Source organism: Brachyhypopomus gauderio, chromosome 14 (assembly GCF_052324685.1).
Source record: "Brachyhypopomus gauderio isolate BG-103 chromosome 14, BGAUD_0.2, whole genome shotgun sequence".
NCBI lineage: Eukaryota > Metazoa > Chordata > Actinopteri > Gymnotiformes > Hypopomidae > Brachyhypopomus > Brachyhypopomus gauderio.
In genome coordinates, this window is record NC_135224.1 from 5,046,812 (window position 1) to 5,066,980 (window position 20,169).

Sequence of the window (20,169 nt, forward strand, 5' to 3'; positions counted from 1 at the left end):
AACTGTATACTAACTGTATACTAACTGTGATCTGCATGTACAAAGACTGTGGTAGAGATTACTTCATGTGAGTATGCTGAAACTAGAATGTCAGTATTAGCACCTTTAAAGACAAGTTTATAGAGGAAATTGTTACAGAAGACACAGCAGCACAGTCAGGTGAAAGGCCCCAGTGTAGGTGTGAGGACAGTGTTTTGTAATGTTGACTCAGTTTCTAACCTTGCATTTGAAAAATAAACACTGGAAACAATGTGTAGACAAGGACGTACACAAGGATTGATTATACAAACAGTGGATTACTGTTAGTGGTAATCATACATAATCCAGGAAAATGGATTCATGTTTTAACATTTTTGCATAGTTGTGTGTTGACGGTGATTTTAACATGCAAATTTCTGATCCAATGATTTACCGCTGGAGAGTAAATGTGGTGCAGAGAGGAATAGTTCCTACAGGAAATCATTAAGACACAACTGCTCAACCCGAGACACAAAAAATATCAGGCTGTCTCCACAGAAGAGATGGCTAGATATAACCATGGCTAGATATAACCATCATCACGGTGAGGGCCGAGTGGGTACGACCTCATGGGTGCAACCTCGTCACAGTGAGGGCTGAGGTATAAGACACTATTATAAACTTATTATAAATGTATTATATACAACTTTATTATCAAGATAAAAAGTCAAATGTTCAGGTTACATTCTTAATATTTGAAGACATTAAAATGGAAAACACGTCTTGTGAAACAGGTTCGTTTTAATGACAAACTTTACAGGGGTCATCGACAATATTATAAAAATGGTCCATAATCTTACATGTTTTTACACAAAATATAATATAACTTACAAAAACATAAATCATGTGGTAAACATAGTGGTCAAAGGCACAACTTTGATATACAGTACGTCGGATGGGGACACATTCAACCATTTCATCTGTGTTAATATGACTTAATTTAACATTAATATATTAAAATTTAAAAGGTAATACATTTTAGTTTCTTCAGGACAGCAAACAATTTTGCCAAATGACAAAATAAACATATATCGTGTTTAGAGAAAATCTGTGATTGGCTACGGAACCAGAGAGGAACCAGAGAACCTGTCAGAGCTGTAGACACAGCCTCTCTTTTTGTGTCCAGTTCATGTTTCGCCTGCGTTCCCTGCTCACGCAGGGCCAGTGAAAAAGTTAATGACAGGACAAATGCAGGAACCCCACAGAGCTGGACCGTCTAGGAGTGGAGACACTGTCACTGCCGGACTAGGACCTCACGTCTGGGATCCTACAGCAGCAGAACAGGCCGCGCCTTGAGGGCAGGTTGTGGCCGCCGTGAGTTTGATGGACACTCTCGGAGGTTCACAGGGCCAAACACTCTGGAGAGCTTCTCAAACACAACCACAGCCCCGTTGATCATGACGTTCTGGAGACAGCCAACGTAGGACTCGGAAACAGGAAGCCTTGAGAACCTGGGATGATCTGTGACCAAGCAGTCGAAGAGTTTCAGACTTTAATATACTCCAGAATCGATTACGGCACTGATCTTACAATGTGGTATAATATGAACTATATACTAGGCAGCAATATTAAATATAAATAATAGTACAATGTGAAATACAGGCATCTCATAAATAAGGAAGGATCCTTTAAAAATGAAACGAGGGTTTCCTCCTCTCATTCCTGATGAATTTCCACTAAAACATCTTGACTGGACAACATTCTCAAATATATTATTTAATTAAACACTTGGTGTTTTAATCATACTAAGCAATTTAATAAGGTTTAGAATATTACCACATTTTATTAATTAATTGGCCAATAACACCAATAACTAAGAAGAGAATTCATGCAAAATGTCTCAAACAGGATACAAACAGGATTTATTTCTGTGAAAACAATAGTACAAAACAAGACAGTTATCCTGAAATGTGCCTATGAATCTGCTTCTATTTTATATGAGATAAACAGAAATAAAATACGGCACAAACTTTTTGCTAGTGTGATTTACATTTCCTTAAGGGGTATGTAACCAAGCCATGGTACAGTACCTGGAACACCGCCCACATAAACAGGGTACGGACTCTCGGTAGGAGTGGAGACACTTGGTCCGATCGTATACTTGCCCTCTGTGTCAACATGCATCTCCACTACGTTATAGTGCTGGATAACTAATGAAGGTGGGAAAACAGTCTGTCAACATCTCGAAAATCTGAGAGTCTGTACGGCTTCTGTATTAAGAAGGTTCTGGAAACACCGTTCATGTTGCTGCTCAGAAGAAGCTGGACTTACCTGCTACCCGGTGGAACACTCCGTCACACAGAGACTGCTTTGGTCGCACAGACACACTGAACTCAGCCCCACCGATACTGACCTGAGCCACCACCTACAAACATCACAGACTGCAGATCAGTACTACACGTTATCATGAGGTAGTGTGCCATCCGTTGTGACGGGTGATTTATTCATCCAAGCTGTTTTGGAGCACAGAGATTGTACACAAAGCTGATTTTTCACTTTGCAATTATCAGTGTTTACTGTTAAAAATGTAATTCATCCATCCATCATTCTTTCCGAATCAGACATAATCTATGGTACTAGTGTGTAGTGTATGCCGCACTGCATGCTAAATCAAATGTTATGAATGCATTAAATCAGCACACCAGATCTCAATTGTCTGATCTGGGGTTGATATGGGGACTGATTTGGGGTTGATATGGGAACTGATCTGGGGTTGATATGGGAACTGATCTGGTGTTGAGTTTGGGACTGATCTGGGGTTGATATGGGGACTGATTTGGGGTTGATGGAGGGACTGATTTGGGGTTGATATGGGGACTGATATTGGGACTGATCTGGTGTTGAGTTTGGGACTGATCTGGGGTTGATGCAGGGACTAATTTGGGGTTGATATTGGGACTGATATTGGGACTGATTTGGGGTTGATATTGGGACTGATATTGGGGTTGATTTGGCGTTGATATGGGGACTGATTTGGGGTTGATGCAGGGATTAATTTGGGGTTGATATTGGGACTGATTTGGGGTTGATATTGGGACTGATATTGGGACTGATTTGGGGACTGATATTGGGACTGATATTGGGACTGATCTGGTGTTGAGTTTGGGACTGATATGGGGACTGATTTGGGGTTGATATGGGGACTGATCTGGTGTTGAGTTTGGGACTGATCTGGGGTTGATGAAGGGACTAATTTGGGGTTGATATTGGGACTGATATTGGGACTGATTTGGGGTTGATATTGGGACTGATATTGGGGTTGATGCAGGGACTGATTTGGGGTTGATATTGGGACTGATTTTGGGTTGATATGGGGACTGATTTGGGGTTGATGCAGGGACTAATTTGGGGTTGATATTGGGACTGATTTGGGGTTGATATGTGGACTGATATTGGGACTGATTTGGGGTTGATATGGGGACTGATATTGGGACTGATATTGAGACTGATTTGGGGTTGATATTGGGACTGATATTGGGACTGATCTGGGTTTGATATTGGGACTGATCTGGGGACTGATCTCACCTCCCCTCGCCGCATGAACACAGTGACGTGATGGGCGTCCCCCACGTGCAGCAGGAGGCCGCTCTCCTTGCTGGGCCGCAACTCGAACACCAGCTCAAAGATCTGCTGGTGCAGCACCATGGCGTCCTCTGTACAAAGTCACAGTAGTTACAAGAACAGATTCTGTGTGCCAAACTTCATTTAATATTAATAGTATTTTATGATGGTCAGACGTTAATGTACTTTTACCAACTGAACACATTATTAGTTAATAATTAATATTATTTGGTGCCCCCAAAGAAAACCATTATTAAAATAATTTCCCCCTAAGTTGACAAAGATTTGGCCAGGACCCACCAGCAATGACATAGGTCCCGTGTCCTGAGAAGTATGCCCCACTGTCTGTGTGGCCCTCAAAACACGGCCCTGCACCTTGATTCACAGCAGGGGCTGCCACTGGCACACCGTTCATCTTGAAGTTACGGATACAGCCCACCACACCGTGCTTGGGCAGACCTTTCCACTGGAAATGAGGTGGGGAAAATCTGAATTCTCTTCATCAGTTCACTTTTTAATTAGAATATTTCATGTATAACTAAAACGAATCTTCATTACCTTGAGATCAGCATGCGTGGATGTTGGAGGAGTTCCCAGGTAAATGTCTGAGCTCAGCTGGAAAGACGAGCTTTCTCTGGGTTCCAGCACCCCATCCTGGGCCCTCAGGCCGTCAATCACCAGGCGGAACCGCCGTTTCTCCAGGCTCAGTGTCACCTGAATCAGAACCAAGCCCACGTTGAGGAACCACATCAATGTTTGCAGCGACGTTTCATGGTCGCTCAGACGGACAGATGGACGTCCCAGCACCTCTACAGCACTGGTGAGACCTGGAGGATGTGGACGTCTCAGCACCTCTACAGCACTGGTGAGACCTGGGGGACGTGTACGTCCCAGCATCTCTACAGCACTGGTGAGACCTGGGGGACGTGTATGTCCCAGCACCTCTACAGCACTGGTGAGACCTGGGGGACGTGGACGTCCCAGCACCTCTACAGCACTGGTGAGACCTGGGGGACGTGTATGTCCCAGCACCTCTACAGCACTGGTGAGACCTGGGGGACGTGGACGTAGCAAGCGATGGGACCAACTCCCAAGATGCACCAGTCTGCCCCTGGACATCTGAGCCCTCACTATGCCTCAGGAATGTCCTCAGGACTTTTCTAACACTGTAAGTGCTCAAACCACACTAACTACACTCTAACCACACACTAACCACACTCTAATCCCACACACCACACCAACCACACTATAATCTCACACTAACCACACACACCACACCAACCACACTCTAATCCCACACTAACCACACTCTCGGGTTAAGATTGAGCAAGTCACTATATATAACATCATCAGGCACACTAAAAGGTCTTAAAGTCTTGATATCTCACAGGAAAACAACACTGACCGTGTGCCATTTCCCATCATTGTACTTGTCCCGGTTGAAGATCTCTCTCTGGCGGCCGACAGACAAGCGAATTCTTCCCTTGGATACGTAGAGAGCCAGATGATATTTGTCCTGGTCTGTGGGACTGTAGAGCAGCAGACCCTCAGCTGACCTCGTCCGAACATCCAGGGAGAAGAATGGCCTACTGGAGCAACACCCCACAGCAAAGACCTGGATTACAACCTAGATTACAACCTAGATTACAACCTAGGTTACTACAAGACATAGATTCACATCTGGATTCATCCTAATAAACGCTCCATGCAGCTGTGCCGAGTTGTTGAGGAGATAGGAGACAGCGCCCTCACCTGGTGGAGAGAGCCGTGGGCGGCACCTTGAAGCTGGCGCTGCTGGAAGCACCTGCCAGGTAGAGGGAATGTCGAAGCGGTGTGGGGAGGAAGCAGGAAGAGTCTTCTCCAAGCTTCAGTTTCTCCTTGCTGTCCTATAGAACACACACACACACACACACACACACACAAACGTAAGAGGCAATGGCCAATTAGAGGCCTCCTCTGGCGTGAAGCGCAGACACTCCCGCGATCTCCTTTAGCCCAACGTTTTCAGATTTAGATGGAGCTGCCAAACTGTGATTTAACGTTTACAGTGTAGTGCTTCTGTTCGGAGTGAGGAAGTCCAGAATCTGGACTGCAGAACCCTTATAGCATGGCAACAGAAGTTATCTCCAGGGCAACAGAAGTTATCTCCAGGGCAGCAAAAGCTCACGTGATCCAGAAGAAGAAGATTCGTCTGACCTTAGCAGGACACGACATGATGGTCTGTAAGAGGGAACCAGCTATCACTGTAGACCTGCTGCAGTCCTCTATATGTTCCTGTATTCCTGCCATTCGGTGTTTGTACAGAGGGGGAGGGGCACAAACCCTAGCTGTGTCAGCACACGCACCCACGTGCGCTCCTGCTGTGTCAGCACACGCACCCACGTGCGCTCCTGCTGTGCTTTTCACTATTTTTTTTTTTTTAGTGTGTAATGCACACTTTCATCTTGACACATCCTTCCATTTCTGTGCTTTTACTGGACTGAATCTACCGGATTTAAGAGAAGCACTGCACTACAAAAGTGGTTTGGTCCATGTCAACTTGGCCACATAAGCTTTGCCTCCATTTGCTTTTCAAAGCCAGAATTGAGAACCAGGAATCTTAATTCTTAGCATGAGTGAGCAGGAAGCAGTTCATATATGTTTATGCCATTTTTTTCCAGGGAACAAGTCATTTTGGGTGTTCATATTTTTCAAGGGAATGAACTTCACATTCTTGCCCTCTGACTAGCCACAACAAGTAAAAAATTGCAAAATTACCAAATTACAAACTTTAAAAATTGTGATTTTTGCCTTTTGAGCTTAAATGCTTTTCAAAGACCGCAAATAACCCTTCTCAGGTCTCTACCCCGCCTCTCCTCAGTCAGCACGGTTTGATTGGCTCACAACATCAGCAGTAAAATCCTTCATGGCATGATTTATGATCTCTGGCTTCTGAAGACACTCCGACTGTGCAGACAGATCCTCCATCTGGATCACACACAGCCGGTTCCTCTCCCAGTGTGTCCATATGGTGGCACGTAGCTGTTAAACTGTAGAGGACACCGATATGCTCTTGAACGCTGCACCAGTGCTTGTGACCTGAACCGTAATTGCCCAGCCATGGAGAATAAACTGACCAGAGATCAGTGCTACACCAGACAGTCCGTGAGTACACCTCCCTCCAGCACTGATTACTGATTCGGCTGGGACTCTGATTTTGTCCGTCTCATCTTTTTGTAAGACGTGGCCCTTAACTCTATTTCTAGAGTTAAGTTAGAGGAAGAATGTGTATTCGACTAGTGTAGCACGTGGAACACACAACGCTCCCATAAACAACCCCCCCCCCCAAACGTGACAGACATCTTGATGGGGTGTTACACACCAAACACCACACCAAACATGGCCTAATGGTGAACTAAGAAAACATTCAATGGACATAAGTTGTAGATTGTAATAGTAGTAAATAGTAATAATAGTATTTGAAGATGTATTTAAAACATTCTTAAACATAAAGCATGTAAAATCAGAAAAGTATGTTTTATTATGAAATTACTATGAACTGTGTATTTATGTATATTATTAGGTTCACTATAAAAAAAACAAAATGTATTATTTATAAAGTGATGAAACGTAACGAATCCCCTCTGATGTTCTGTATGTTGAACGGAGTGTGTGTTTGGTACTGTGAGCGGTTTGATGTTCTGTATATTGAGTGTGTGTTTGGTGCTGTGAGCGGTTTGATGTTCTGTATAGAGTGGAGTGTGTGTTTGGTACTGTGAGCGGTTTGATGTTCTGTATATTGAGTGTGTATGTTTGGTGCTGTGAGCGGTTTGATGTTCTGTATAGAGTGGAGTGTGTGTTTGGTACTGTGAGCGGTTTGATGTTCTGTATATTGAGTGTGTATGTTTGGTACTGTGAGCGGTTTGATGTTCTGTATATTGAGTGTGTGTATTTGGTACTGTGAGCGGTTTGGTACTGTGAGCGGTTTGATGTTCTGTATATTGAGTGGAGTGTGTGTTTGGTACTGTGAGCGGTTTGATGTTCTGTATATTGAGTGTGTATGTTTGGTGCTGTGAGCGGTTTGATGTTCTGTATATCGAGTGTGTGTTTGGTACTGTGAGCGGTTTGATGTTCTGTATATTGAGTGTGTATGTTTGGTACTGTGAGAGGTTTGATGTTCTGTATATTGAGTGGAGTGTATGTTTGGTACTGTGAGCGGTTTGATGTTCTGTATATTGAGTGTGTATGTTTGGTACTGTGAGCAGTTTGATGTTCTGTATATTGAGTGGAGTGTGTGTTTGGTACTGTGAGCGGTTTGATGTTCTGTATATTGAGTGTGTATGTTTGGTACTGTGAGCGGTTTGATGTTCTGTATATTGAGTGTGTGTATTTGGTACTGTGAGCGGTTTGATGTTCTGTATTGAGTGGAGTGTGTGTTTGGTACTGTGAGCGGTTTTATGTTCTGTACAGTTGTGATCAAATTTATTCAACCCCCAATGCTGCGAAGGGTTTTATGGAATTCAGTGCACATTTGTAATTGTGTTCATAATGAAATCTTACAAGGACTTGTTAAAGAACTAAATGCAACTAAGATAGCATCAATTTTTTTTGTCATAAAGTATTAAATGGCCTTTTTGTGATTTCTTCATTGACACAATTATTCAACCCCTTTACGACTACAACTCCTAAGAACAGAGGTTCATTCCAGTGTTTTCCATCAGGTATTGAAAACATCTGTGGATGTCAACGAGCAGCAATCAAGCATGATAAGCACCAATTAGGCAGATTTAAAAGGACTGTGATACTCAGCTCCTTCTAGACATCTACTGGTGTGTTTCCAAGCATGGTGAAGGCAAGAGAATGGTCCCAGAAGACAAGAGAAGAGGTTATTGCTCTTCACAAGAATGGCAATGGATATAAAAAGATTGCGAAGTTGTTAAATATTCCAAGAGACACTATCGGAAGTATCATTCGCAAGTTCAAGTTAAAGGGCACAGTGGAAACGTTACCTGGTCGTGGCAGAAAGAAGATCCTGACCGCGACTGCTGTGCGCTACCTGAAGCGTAATGTGGAGAAAAATCCCCGCGTGACTGCTAAGGAACTGAAAAAAGACCTGTCAGATGTGGGCACTGAAGTTTCAGCTCAGACAATAAGGCGCGCACTGCGTAACGAAGACCTCCATGCCAGAACGCCCAGACGCACCCCCTTGCTGACTCCAAAGAACAAGAAAAGTCGACTGCAGTATGCCAAAAGTCATGTGGACAAGCCACAAAGGTTTTGGAACAGTGTACTGTGGTCAGATGAAACTAAATTAGAACTGTTTGGGACAATGGACCAGCGCTATGTTTGGAGAAGGAAGAACCAGGCTTATGAACAAAATAACACCTTGCCTACTGTGAAGCATGGCGGGGGGTCAATTATGCTTTGGGGCTGTTTTGCTTCTAATGGTACAGGAAAGCTTCAACGTGTGCAGGGTACCATGAATTCCCTTCAGTACCAGGAGATCTTGGAGGAAAATGTGATGGAGTCAGTCACAAACCTGCGGCTTGGGAGACGTTGGACCTTCCAACAGGACAATGATCCGAAGCACACATCCAAGTCCACTAGAGCATGGTTGAACATGAAAGGCTGGAACATTCTAGAGTGGCCATCGCAATCACCAGACTTAAATCCAATTGAGAACCTCTGGTGGGACCTAAAGAAGGCAGTTGCAGTGCGCAAGCCTAAGAATGTGACTGAACTGGAGGCTTTTGCCCATGAAGAATGGGCTAAGATACCCATAGGTCGCTGCAAGACACTTGTGTCGAGCTATGCTTCACGCTTGAAAGCTGTCATAACTGGAAAAGGATGTTGTACTAAGTACTAAAAAATAATGTCACTAGGGGGTTGAATAAAACTGATAATGATGTGAGCACAGTAAAGACATTTGTGGTTATTCCATCATAAATATTATGTTATGTTTGTCTAATTTATAAGTGCCTCTTTGATATAATTGTAAATAAGATGACTGAAATGATCAAAATCAATGTCAAACTGGCCAAAACACTTTATTTCAGTGGGGGTTGAATAAATTTGATCACAACTGTATATTGAGTGTGTATGTTTGGTGCTGTGAGCGGTTTGATGTTCTGTATATTGAGTGTGTGTTTGGTACTGTGAGCGGTTTGATGTTCTGTACATTGAGTGTGTGTGTTTGGTGCTGTGAGTGGATTTGTTTTGGGGGGGGGGGGGGGTCTGTTGTGTTCAACTGTCAGTCTGAGGTTAATGATGCGAGTCATGTGACCAAGCCAGTATGGCATGGCTGCCTCCTCACCACAGCCCCTCACCACCCCCCCCCCCCCCCCCCCCAGACTCTCTCATCGCTTCCCAGGTTCAAACAGACAGAACTTTTCATTCACAGTGTAACCACAACCCAACATCTGCGCCCGCACACATACGTTTGAGATGAAAATGTGGATTTGACTGCAGAATGAATGGAGAGGTGAAAATTAACAAATGAGTATTTTGCCTGAATGGGTAGCAGCTGGATTAGAGTATTTATTAGAGTATTTATTAGTAGCTCTGTGTCTGGTACTGATGTAAATAGGAATACAGAAAACATGAGACATAGAAATGTGTGAAAACAGAAATCACTCTAAATGTTACGTGTTCCCGTTTTTCTCTTTTGCCATCTTCACACAAAAGTTAGAAATAGAAGAAAAATGTATGGATGGAGAATATTTAATTGTGGAATTAATGATGATAATAAAATAAAATATTGGTGCGGTGGTGAAAGGCGGCGTCAGAGGTCAGAGGTGTGAGACGGAGGACAAGCACTGTGTTAGTCCACTCTGTCAGGAGGGTCTTCATCTCTGAAAACAAACAACACACGTGTGAGTCTCCAGCAGCAGTAGATATGGACACGCCCCCGCCATGCCCCGCCCCCTGCCCCGCCCCCACGTTCAGGAGCGTCATCAGAGTATTACAGCCCAGTACACGCAGTAGGTCCTCCCACAGTGTGTAAGAGACGTGGTGTGTAAATAAATACGAGCACCAGCGTGATGGTGTGTCATGTTGTCAATGAACACTGTAGCACCGGGCCAGTCGTGTGCGGTGCGAGTCCCCCCCCCCCCCCACGCTCAGAGGCCTGAGACCCGGGTGCTCGTCTGAGGACCGTCGCCATGCCAACGAGGATGACACGTTTGTGACGTAAGAGCCGCATTTAACCACAGAGACAGACGCTCCGTGGGTCTCCACACGGCTGAGGGGAGCCAAGGGTGGTGTCTCCTCACCTTGTGCGAGTGGTTCTGACCAGGGCCGGCCAGCATGCTCTGGGGAGGGGGCGCGGCCCTGCAGACGTCCAGGAGAATGTCGCCTGTGGAGCTGAAAGTGCTGAGATCTTCTGGTCGCCACAGAACCTGGGGCCTGCAAGGAAACCACATCCTTTAGCGGTGGGTGAACGTGTAACCATGATGACCGTATGTTCACACACACTGTCCCTCTTCCATGGTTTTTCTGCACTACCCTGTTAGCTCTCAAATATTTCATTAATAACGCACATTGCTGTGATAATATGCAAACTGCGGTACTAAACATAAAAACAGCCCAGAGGGAAGGACGGTGTGAGAGTCGGTACTGGTCCCAGCACACAGGAACGACTGGAGAACTGACAGGTACATTCTCACACACCTTCTCAGGTAGACGTTAGCCAGGCAGCCCGAGAAGCTTCCTTTGCCCAAGACGATGTTGTCCGAGCTGAAGCTCAGAGGCAGTGGGGTGGTGCTCTTCTCCCCCACGTCCTCCTCATCCACTCGGAGGTCAACACTACGAGGGACGGCAAGATTTGGTCACATGGTTTAAAAAAGACCACACAGGTCTTTGGCCAATTAATGATCAAACACAGGAAGGAACATTGGGAAATGTGAAATACTGAGTCTATTTTGGACATAGAAAAGAAACTTCTTACAAGATGGACCCAGCAGTTACAGGTTTATGAAATGCTTGATAGATTGGTTTTGTGGTTTACACACACCTTTGTCCACGCTTGGTGACGGTAAGATAGTGCCATTCTCCATCTTGGTATTGCTTTTTGGATTTCCACACAGTGTCCTGGTTTTTCAGCATCACAGATCCGTTCACCATTTTGAGTCCCAGCTCATTGTCCTACACAAGAATCAGACATCACATTCTGGATTAGACATGGAGACAGTGCTCTCATGGTCATGCGTCCCATCAAAAACAACAAACGAATCACAGAGAGACACAAAATGTTTGTTTGTGTATGTGTGTGTGTGTGTGTTGTAGACTGAGAAGGTCCAACAGGGACACTAACAGCTTGTTTGTTTTGCAGCAGGAGTCCGTCGGTCTCTGTGGTTCTGAAGCCCAGAGACAGAGTCACGTCCTTTGTCAGGTCAAACTCCTCGGGCGATGTTTCTAAAGATCCTCCAGCACAGAACTCCGCCTTCCTGGACGTCTGTAATAAAGAGGATGACATGGTGAAAATCTAACACGCTAGTTTCCTGTAGCTACACAAGTTTCCTGTTGCTTCTGCCATGAACAAGACTATTAATATCGATAGAAAAAAGAATGATGATTTTCAGAGCTTTAATGCTATGTTCATTCCGTGCTAGCAGCATCATCCCCGAGACTCGCAGGTTTCGTGAGTGATCGTATGGGCATTTCCGGTTTACTCCGGTTTGCTCCGGTTTGTCCCGGTTTGCTCACCAGCATTTCTTTGGGACAGCCTCGACTCACGCCCACTTTCTCCGTGATGGTTGGGGTTCTGCCACCGGCGTTCACACTAGACACACAGCCCTTCAGAGGCACCGTGGTGATGTTGTCTCTGTCAACCCGTTACAGGAAACCGGCAGTTAGTATCAAGACAACACAAGACTTTTCCTAAACAAAGGGTTTTCATTTTTTCTACATTTTTTTAAGGAAATCTAATAATACATGTTCAAGGATGTGTATTTTTTTTATACAAACTTGGAAAAGAAAGAAAAAATACAAGATATAAGAAGAAGGAATAAGAAAGAAGAGAAAGACCCACCTCTCCCTCAGATCATTGGGCACTCCTCCAATATAGTAGTTTTTAAAGTTTCCTTGCGAGTATGTACCAGTCAGGACCTCTGTGGTCTCTGTGTTTTTGACCCGCACTCTTATGATCTGATTTCCACTGTCAAAGATCACCTTCAGCTCACCGTTCTAAACACACACACACACACAAAACACAGAGGAACTCAAGTTCAGACAGAACTTCCAGCTGAGGGTGGTGACCACAGCCAGTCCCAAACCCAGACTCAGCTCTCTGGCCTGGCAGGATGGGTACCCATTCAATGGTGGTTTAGGTGCTTTTTAGCAACTGTACCCTGTTTATGTCAAAGTAAGTACAGCTGTGTGTTCGTTTTTGTCTCTTTGAGGATGAAGTGATGACCGAGGCCTCAACCGGTTGAACACACCGAGCGTGCAGACTGTAACCAGACACCTTGTCTTTTTAGAGGTACTCAACAACATAGCAAGGCTGGTTGAACACCCTTATAACCGAGACCCCACACTCACAGTCATGTTCATATCTCTAGGTGTTGTGCACGCACCAAGCCCGTTTCCAGACCAGGGCGGGCCTTACCGTAGGCTACGATTCCAGCAGTGAATCACCACTGACGCAGATGTTACACCAGGTTCCTGAAGCCAGTCATTAGAACCACTATTACTAACACCGGTGTTCTCATGCCTTTAGGGAAGGATGCTATATATCATCCCCGTTTTGGAATTTACAAAAGGGACTTGTTCTGTAGCCCCACCTGATCCAAACAGCTATTCTTTTCCTTCATGGATATCTACATTAACTGTTTCTCCTCAAGGCAAAATGACTGGCGACCTTCAACCTAAACCCTTTCATCTACATCTTAACACAAAACCACACCACCACCGTGCCCATGAGGTGCAGAACGCAGCGGATCCCGGAGGAGTGTTTGGAGCTGGGGCCGTACCACATCCTGCTTGTTCTCGCTCCTCCTGGGCTCCAGAACTTTGTCTCCATCTCGCCCACGCAGCACCATGTAGCCTTGCTCCAGCGTGATGCAGTAGAAGGAGCTCTGCAGAGAACATCAGAACGGTACAATTCTACTACAGCGGTACAATTCTACTACAGCATTGTGGTTCTACTACAGCGGTACGGTTCTACTACAGCGGTACGGTTCTACTACAGCATTGTGGTTCTACTACAGCATTGTGGTTCTACTACAGCGGTACAATTCTACTACAGCGGTACGGTTCTACTACAGCATTGTGGTTCTACTACAGCGGTACGGTTCTACTACAGCGGTACGGTTCTACTACAGCGGTACGGTTCTACTACAGCATTGTGGTTCTACTACAGCGGTACGGTTCTACTACAGCATTGTGGTTCTACTACAGCGGTACAGTTCTACTACAGCGGTACGGTTCTACTACAGCGGTACAGTTCTACTACAGCGGTACGGTTCTACTACAGCGGTATGGGTGGTTCTACTACAGCATTGTGGTTCTACTACAGCGGTACAATTCTACTACAGCGGTACGGTTCTACTACAGCATTGTGGTTCTACTACAGCGGTACGGTTCTACTACAGCGGTACGGTTCTACTACAGCATTGTGGTTCTACTACAGCGGTACGGTTCTACTACAGCGGTACAGTTCTACTACAGCGGTACGGTTCTACTACAGCATTGTGGTTCTACTACAGCGGTACGGTTCTACTACAGCATTGTGGTTCTACTACAGCGGTACGGTTCTACTACAGCATTGTGGTTCTACTACAGCGGTACGGTTCTACTACAGCGGTACAGTTCTACTACAGCGGTACAGTTCTACTACAGCGGTATGGGTGGTTCTACTATAGGGGTACGATTTTACTACAGCGTTAGAATTCTACTATAGCAATATGATTCTACTGTAGTGGTACGATTCTATTACAGCAGTATTTTTATTTTGCGTGAATATCTAGAAGAGCAACTTGGAGCCCAAAGCTGACCTCGTCTCCCATGTAGAGCAGGACGGCGTTTTCCGCACGCGTCTCCATGGTCTGCACCAGAGACAGCACCCTGGGCACCTTGTCCAGCTGAACTTGAGCATAACCAGAACCCTCGAAATACTCGGAGGCCGTTGGCATCACATATCTGGGTGGGTGCAAGACACAGCATGGAGACACACACACACACACACACACACACCCACACACACACACACACACACACCCACACACACACACACACACACACACACACACACACACACACACACACACACACACCACAAGTCAGGTATTTACTCAAGATAAAATCCCCCTGCTCAAAATACTAATAAATAAAGGCTCTGCAATGCTAAAATGCAACACACACGAGCTACACGGTCTCCTTGACTACACGCTGTCCAGTCACGTGTGTCAGGCATGTGTGATGAGTGCTCAGGGAGTCTTGGCGTGCCGTACCTCTTACAGGGCACCTGTAACGTCACATTGTCAGGTTTCAGCGCTTTAAAGTTGTATAGACTGATGAACCTCTCGTTGAAGGTGGAGAGCTCAATACAGCCTCTGTATTTTGGAAAGTTAAGGAGATCTGGGGGCTGAAAAAGGGAAATTATTATTATTTTCTTAAAGAAACAACAAAAAAAATTTAAACCACTTATATAAACATATATAAACTTACAGTGAAATCGTCTGGATAGCCTCCTACGTAGAAGACCACCTCACTGGGATCAAGGTCCAACAGGTTATAACTTGGTTTTCCTTGGTTAGTATTTGTCAGTGGTTCATCAGGTTGATTTGATGTGAAAAGTTTTGTAAGTTTGACCTCAGCGTCTTGGTAAATTCTACAATGAAATGAATATTCATTTTAATGTAGTGCAATTAATGGTCATATTTACAGAGGCTGGTTTAAAATTCCATCATTTAAAAAAACGTTCTTGAGTAGCAAATTTTTATAAAACATATTTGGCAAATCATTGTTTGTCAACTCGAACTTCACAAACTGCTCGGAGCAGTTGGTTTCTAAGGCTGCCTGATTCTGTTGTAGAGTGGACCAACCTGGAAACATCCACTTTGTCAAAGAAGGCAGGCTCGGGGTCTGAATCTGTGATTGTGTCAGACTGGATCTCATAAACGTTTCCATTCAGCTTGTAAATGAAGTAAAGGACATTTTTTCTCAGAACCATGCCAAGGTAGTCCTTAGATGTCTGTGGGTAAAGATTGGAAGAGAATGTTAGACCTGACAACTCTGAATTGTGAAGTTGTTTGAAGCCACGTTTCTTAAGGAAATCATTTATGTTTTGTTTAATTGTCCCTCTAAAGATCCAGAGTTCTACTGTTGGACAGTAACGACAGCGTTTGCTCAGGTCCCTGGAGCCAAAGGGCTGCTCAGCCAGACACACTCACGTCTCTGTTGCCGAGGTAGAGTACGAAGAGGTTGCCGTTGTCATCCGCGCTCTGTCTGCGTCTGCGGAGGCCGTCCCCGCGGGACGTCCTCTTGGGCCGCTGCAGGAGCAGGTTGAACGCCGTGTACGCGCGCACGTCGGCCAGGTTCTTGGGCGGCCGCAGCTCCACGAACTCGTTGCCTGTGAACTTCATGGGTATGGCGATCTGGCCAGCGAGGGGGGAAAGGGGTTCAGTGAGCAGCACAGCAACACGGAGGTGACGTAGCACCTCCTAGCGTCGTACTAGCGCGGTGGAGCGTAGCTTTGCGTAAAGGTTTTACCCTGTTAGCGGCATCGCGCGCCTGTTCGATCAGCTCCTTAATGCGGTTGATGTTGTTGGATATGTTGTTTTTGGGGTCGATTTGTGAGCTCAGGCTCTCCACCTGGGTGATCTTCTCCAACAGGGACGGGATGGAACCACTCAGGTTCTTCACTATGTGAAAAAAGAAAAGAACGGTTTGGAGGAGGGATTTGGAGGAGGGGCTTAGAGGAGGAGTTTGGAGGAAGAGTTTGGAGGTGGGGCTTGGAGGACAGTTGTGGTCAGAAGCACGCAGACTGACCAAGACGGCTCGTTTCGTTCAAATCCACTGCAACGACCTCCCCTCTTATTGCCGACAACATTATCAAAAATGGGGGTGTTCAGCGCACACTGAGGCGTCGCGTGGGGTGAACGCTCACCTGTCATGTCGACGTCATCAAGCATGCGGTCGATGTTGGAGCCGGTCGGGGTGACGCTGATCTTTGCCAACTCGTCACTAATGTTTCTCAGCTTGTCCAGGGTGTCGGAGGCAGAAGCGTTGGCCGCCATCGCCATCTGCTTGGCTTCGTCGATTGTTGCGGCAATGTCGTCTGCGGAAGGGAGGCGGGATTAGCGGTGCCGTCTGAGGTCAGAGAAGGTCGCCTCCTCACTCTGCACCTTCTCATTACTCATCATCCATGTGGGTGATCCCATAAGAATCGTGAGTAGGTGTAAGGAGCTGCATATCTTACAGCCAGCTGGAAATATGCACATAAATCTTTTTTTGTTGTTGTTGTTGTTGAGAGTTTAGTGGCACTTTTTGATGAAACATGGCCTAGTTTACCAGAGAGAGTCTATTTCTCATTGGTTTACACATCAGAGATCTTCTGAAGTCACCAGGTTGGACCTGTGCGCAGAAGCTCTCTGTGACCTGGTCCACAAACCTCTCTGGATGCCCTTCAGACCGTCTGTGATGGCGAGCAGCTCTTTCTCCAGCGTGGCCTTCTTCTTCTCTGCATCTCCCAGACGTTTCTGCTGGTTGGTCAGGTCCTCCGTGACTTCTGATACACAAGAACAAGCGAAGGATTAAACGGTCAGCACTGCTTCCCATGAAACTCGCAATCACATGTCCAATCAAACAACCCTGATTTCAGATTCCATGAAATTGGCTCATTTAGACGTGTGACTGGAAGTTAAAATGTTTTGCTCACGTTTAAGATCTTTTGCAGCGTTCTTGGCATCTTTGAGGAGTTTGTTACTTTTGTCTTTCAGAGTTTTGGCTCTGTGGGGTATATCACCCTGACTGACATCCTGCACACACACACACACACACACACACACACACACACACACACACACACACACACACACACACACACACACACACGACATAACAAATCAGCAATGCCCTTTAGATAATATGTTTAACAGTTGCCTGAAATTACCAAATTTCATCAGAAAGATGTTTGCTAAATGTTTAATAATGTAATGCTAGTGCTGTTCTAATACATTATTGTATGAGTTGTCTTAGCTAAAATAGACATGACCCTCAGAGGACAGACTGCGGCAAAAGTGACAAGCCATACTGTTAACGTGACTGTTGCCTGTATATTTGTCATTGTGCTTTGCACATAGTTGATATCTCCACTGCATTAGGTTGGTTATCTGCGATGAAAAGTTCAGTAAGGTGGCAGCCTTGCCGCTCTGTAAAATGCCTTATCTTACATTCAGAGCCTTGTGGGCTGCTATCTTACATTCAGAGCCTTGTGGGCTGCTGTCTTACATTCAGAGCCTTGTGGGCTGCTGTCTTACATTTAGAGCCTTGTGGGCTGCTGTCTTACATTCTGAGCCTTGTGGGCTGCTCCGTTACATTCAGAGCCTTGTGGGCTGCTGTCTTACATTCAGAGCCTTGTGGGCTGCTGTCTTACATTCAGAGCCTTGTGGGCTGCTCCGTTACATTCAGAGCCTTGTGGGCTGCTATCTTACATTCTGAGCCTTGTGGGCTGCTATCTTACATTCTGAGCCTTGTCGGCTGCTATCTTACATACTGAGCCTTGTCGGCTGCTATCTTACATTCTGAGCCTTGTCGGCTGCCTCTTTGGCCTTATTGGCTGCCTCCTCTGCTGCCTTCACTGCCTCTGTGATGTTCTTGTAGACGTCGATGGCAGCCAGAGCGTCCTTCACGTCGGTGCGGCCGCTCGAGTTCCGCATGGCCCTGCAGGAAGAAGCGTATTCAGCACAGATCAGGCCGAGCCCTGTTCCCAGGCCTTCCTACAGACACTCCCCCTGTCGCTCAGTGGCCACGACCCCTCTCGCACGTCCCTGATGACTAGCATTCAAAACACGCTCTCACAAGAATGCCACAGAGATTTGCCTCGTGAAGAGAAATTGAATTTGAGCTGATCTTTTCATTCACCACGAGGGATGTAAACCAGACCAAGGCGCAGGTGAACACATGCCTCTGGATTTTCAAATATGTCCCTGGCAACAAGGGAGTGGTAGGGGTGGGGCCCTCGGGGCGGTTTAACGTGTGGGAGCACATCCACCAAAACAACCAAAACAAAGCCTGCAAGGCACACGCACAACAGGAAAAGCGATGCTAATAGATGCTAACAGATGCTAACACGGCTAACTACGTCTTTACTAGCTTCCAATAATTAACAACCCTGGCAGTCACAAAAAGCCCTCACTCCTGCAGCTCGTTGGCCAGCCTGTTGAGCAGCGCGGCGTGGTCTTCCGCACGCTTCACCAGGTCCTCTTTACCCGCCGCCTGCGAGATGTTGTTCACTCTCTCGCTGAGGTCCGTCTTGGCACCGTCCAACTGGGCTGCAAGCTGCTCGTATTCCTGTGGGGACACAGCGAGGACGGGACATCATCAGAGAGACAGGAGCCCGTCCGGGCCTACAGAGCCTGATTACAGCTGAGAAGGTCGTGTCTCTCCTCGTTCTGCGCTCTCGTACCTTTTTGCCATCGCTGAGCTTCTTCAGGAGGTTCTCTGTGTCTTGAAGTTGGCGCTTTGCTACAATGATATCCTTCGCCACGTTGTCTCTCTCTTTCTCCAAATTCGTAATTCGTTTCTAAAGGGGAAAATGCACCGATGAACTTACCATCCTGCCCACATCGTACTTCTAATGCCTATTACGTTCAGCAATAGAGAAATCTAGTGAAAAGATCTTGGCGAGTGTGTGTGTGTGTGTGTGTGTGTGTGTGAGAGAGAGAGAGCCTTTGCGGTGAAGTTCTCACCAGCAGATCGGTGAGTGTCTGTGAGTTGAGGCTGTTCTGACTGTTGGCCTTCTGCACCATGTCTCTGGCCTGTTTGAGGGCCTCCTCCAGCTCTTTCAGCTTGGCTTCAAAGTCCTTCAGAAGTCCACGGATCTTCTTCGCTGCCTCCTGGTTCTGTTCATATTGTTTTGTGCAATTGTTTTTGATGTACTCTAGAACTGTAGCACACACACACACACACACACTTTTTCAGTAAGCCATAATGATTTCTGTTTTCTTTCCTAGTGTCTTCATTTGGTAGCTGGAGAGACATAACCGCACAGGTCAGTTATCAAATCAAATCTATTTGTATAGCGCTTTTCACAACACATGTTGTCACAAAGCAGCTTTACAATCTTTACAAGATTTACAATCATATGGGTCCAGATCCCTAATGAGCAAGCCAAAGGTGACAGTGACAAGGAAAAACTCCCTATGATGGTGGGGATGTTTTTCAGGTCAAGACTAAATCAGAGTAACGACAAACCTAAGTTGTGCAGTACTGAGGTTTTTGACTGACAAAGCTACTCTGTCTACAGACTCCATTCAGTAATGGACAGACCGTCATGCATCATTCCACCATGAGACAAAAGTCCTTCCACAATCCAATCCAACGAGCCTCCCCTCAGACACGTGTGATCATCACAGAACGGATTACCGAACGAACGGGTTACTGAACGAACAG

At 45.8% G+C, this 20,169-nt stretch overlaps 1 protein-coding gene across 1 annotated transcript in view; it reads right to left on the reverse strand.

The window, feature by feature from the left end:
- Nucleotides 1-739: 739 nt before the first annotated feature.
- The window catches only part of LOC143475028 (laminin subunit alpha-3-like), an 81,360-nt gene continuing 61,930 nt past the window's right edge, over nt 740-20,169 (reverse strand). The window contains 28 exon segments of the mRNA XM_076972736.1: nt 740-1,479; nt 2,049-2,168; nt 2,290-2,383; nt 3,544-3,671; nt 3,880-4,045; nt 4,138-4,293; nt 4,985-5,165; nt 5,332-5,465; nt 10,830-10,962; nt 11,227-11,361; nt 11,570-11,700; nt 11,870-12,010; nt 12,262-12,379; nt 12,587-12,741; nt 13,527-13,631; nt 14,550-14,694; nt 15,006-15,139; nt 15,223-15,385; nt 15,600-15,748; nt 15,948-16,151; nt 16,267-16,418; nt 16,664-16,834; nt 17,168-17,284; nt 17,435-17,534; nt 18,297-18,438; nt 18,914-19,068; nt 19,184-19,300; nt 19,467-19,663. Coding sequence (XP_076828851.1) covers nt 1,286-1,479; nt 2,049-2,168; nt 2,290-2,383; nt 3,544-3,671; nt 3,880-4,045; nt 4,138-4,293; nt 4,985-5,165; nt 5,332-5,465; nt 10,830-10,962; nt 11,227-11,361; nt 11,570-11,700; nt 11,870-12,010; nt 12,262-12,379; nt 12,587-12,741; nt 13,527-13,631; nt 14,550-14,694; nt 15,006-15,139; nt 15,223-15,385; nt 15,600-15,748; nt 15,948-16,151; nt 16,267-16,418; nt 16,664-16,834; nt 17,168-17,284; nt 17,435-17,534; nt 18,297-18,438; nt 18,914-19,068; nt 19,184-19,300; nt 19,467-19,663 — 4,037 coding nt within the window. The 3' untranslated portion in view covers nt 740-1,285.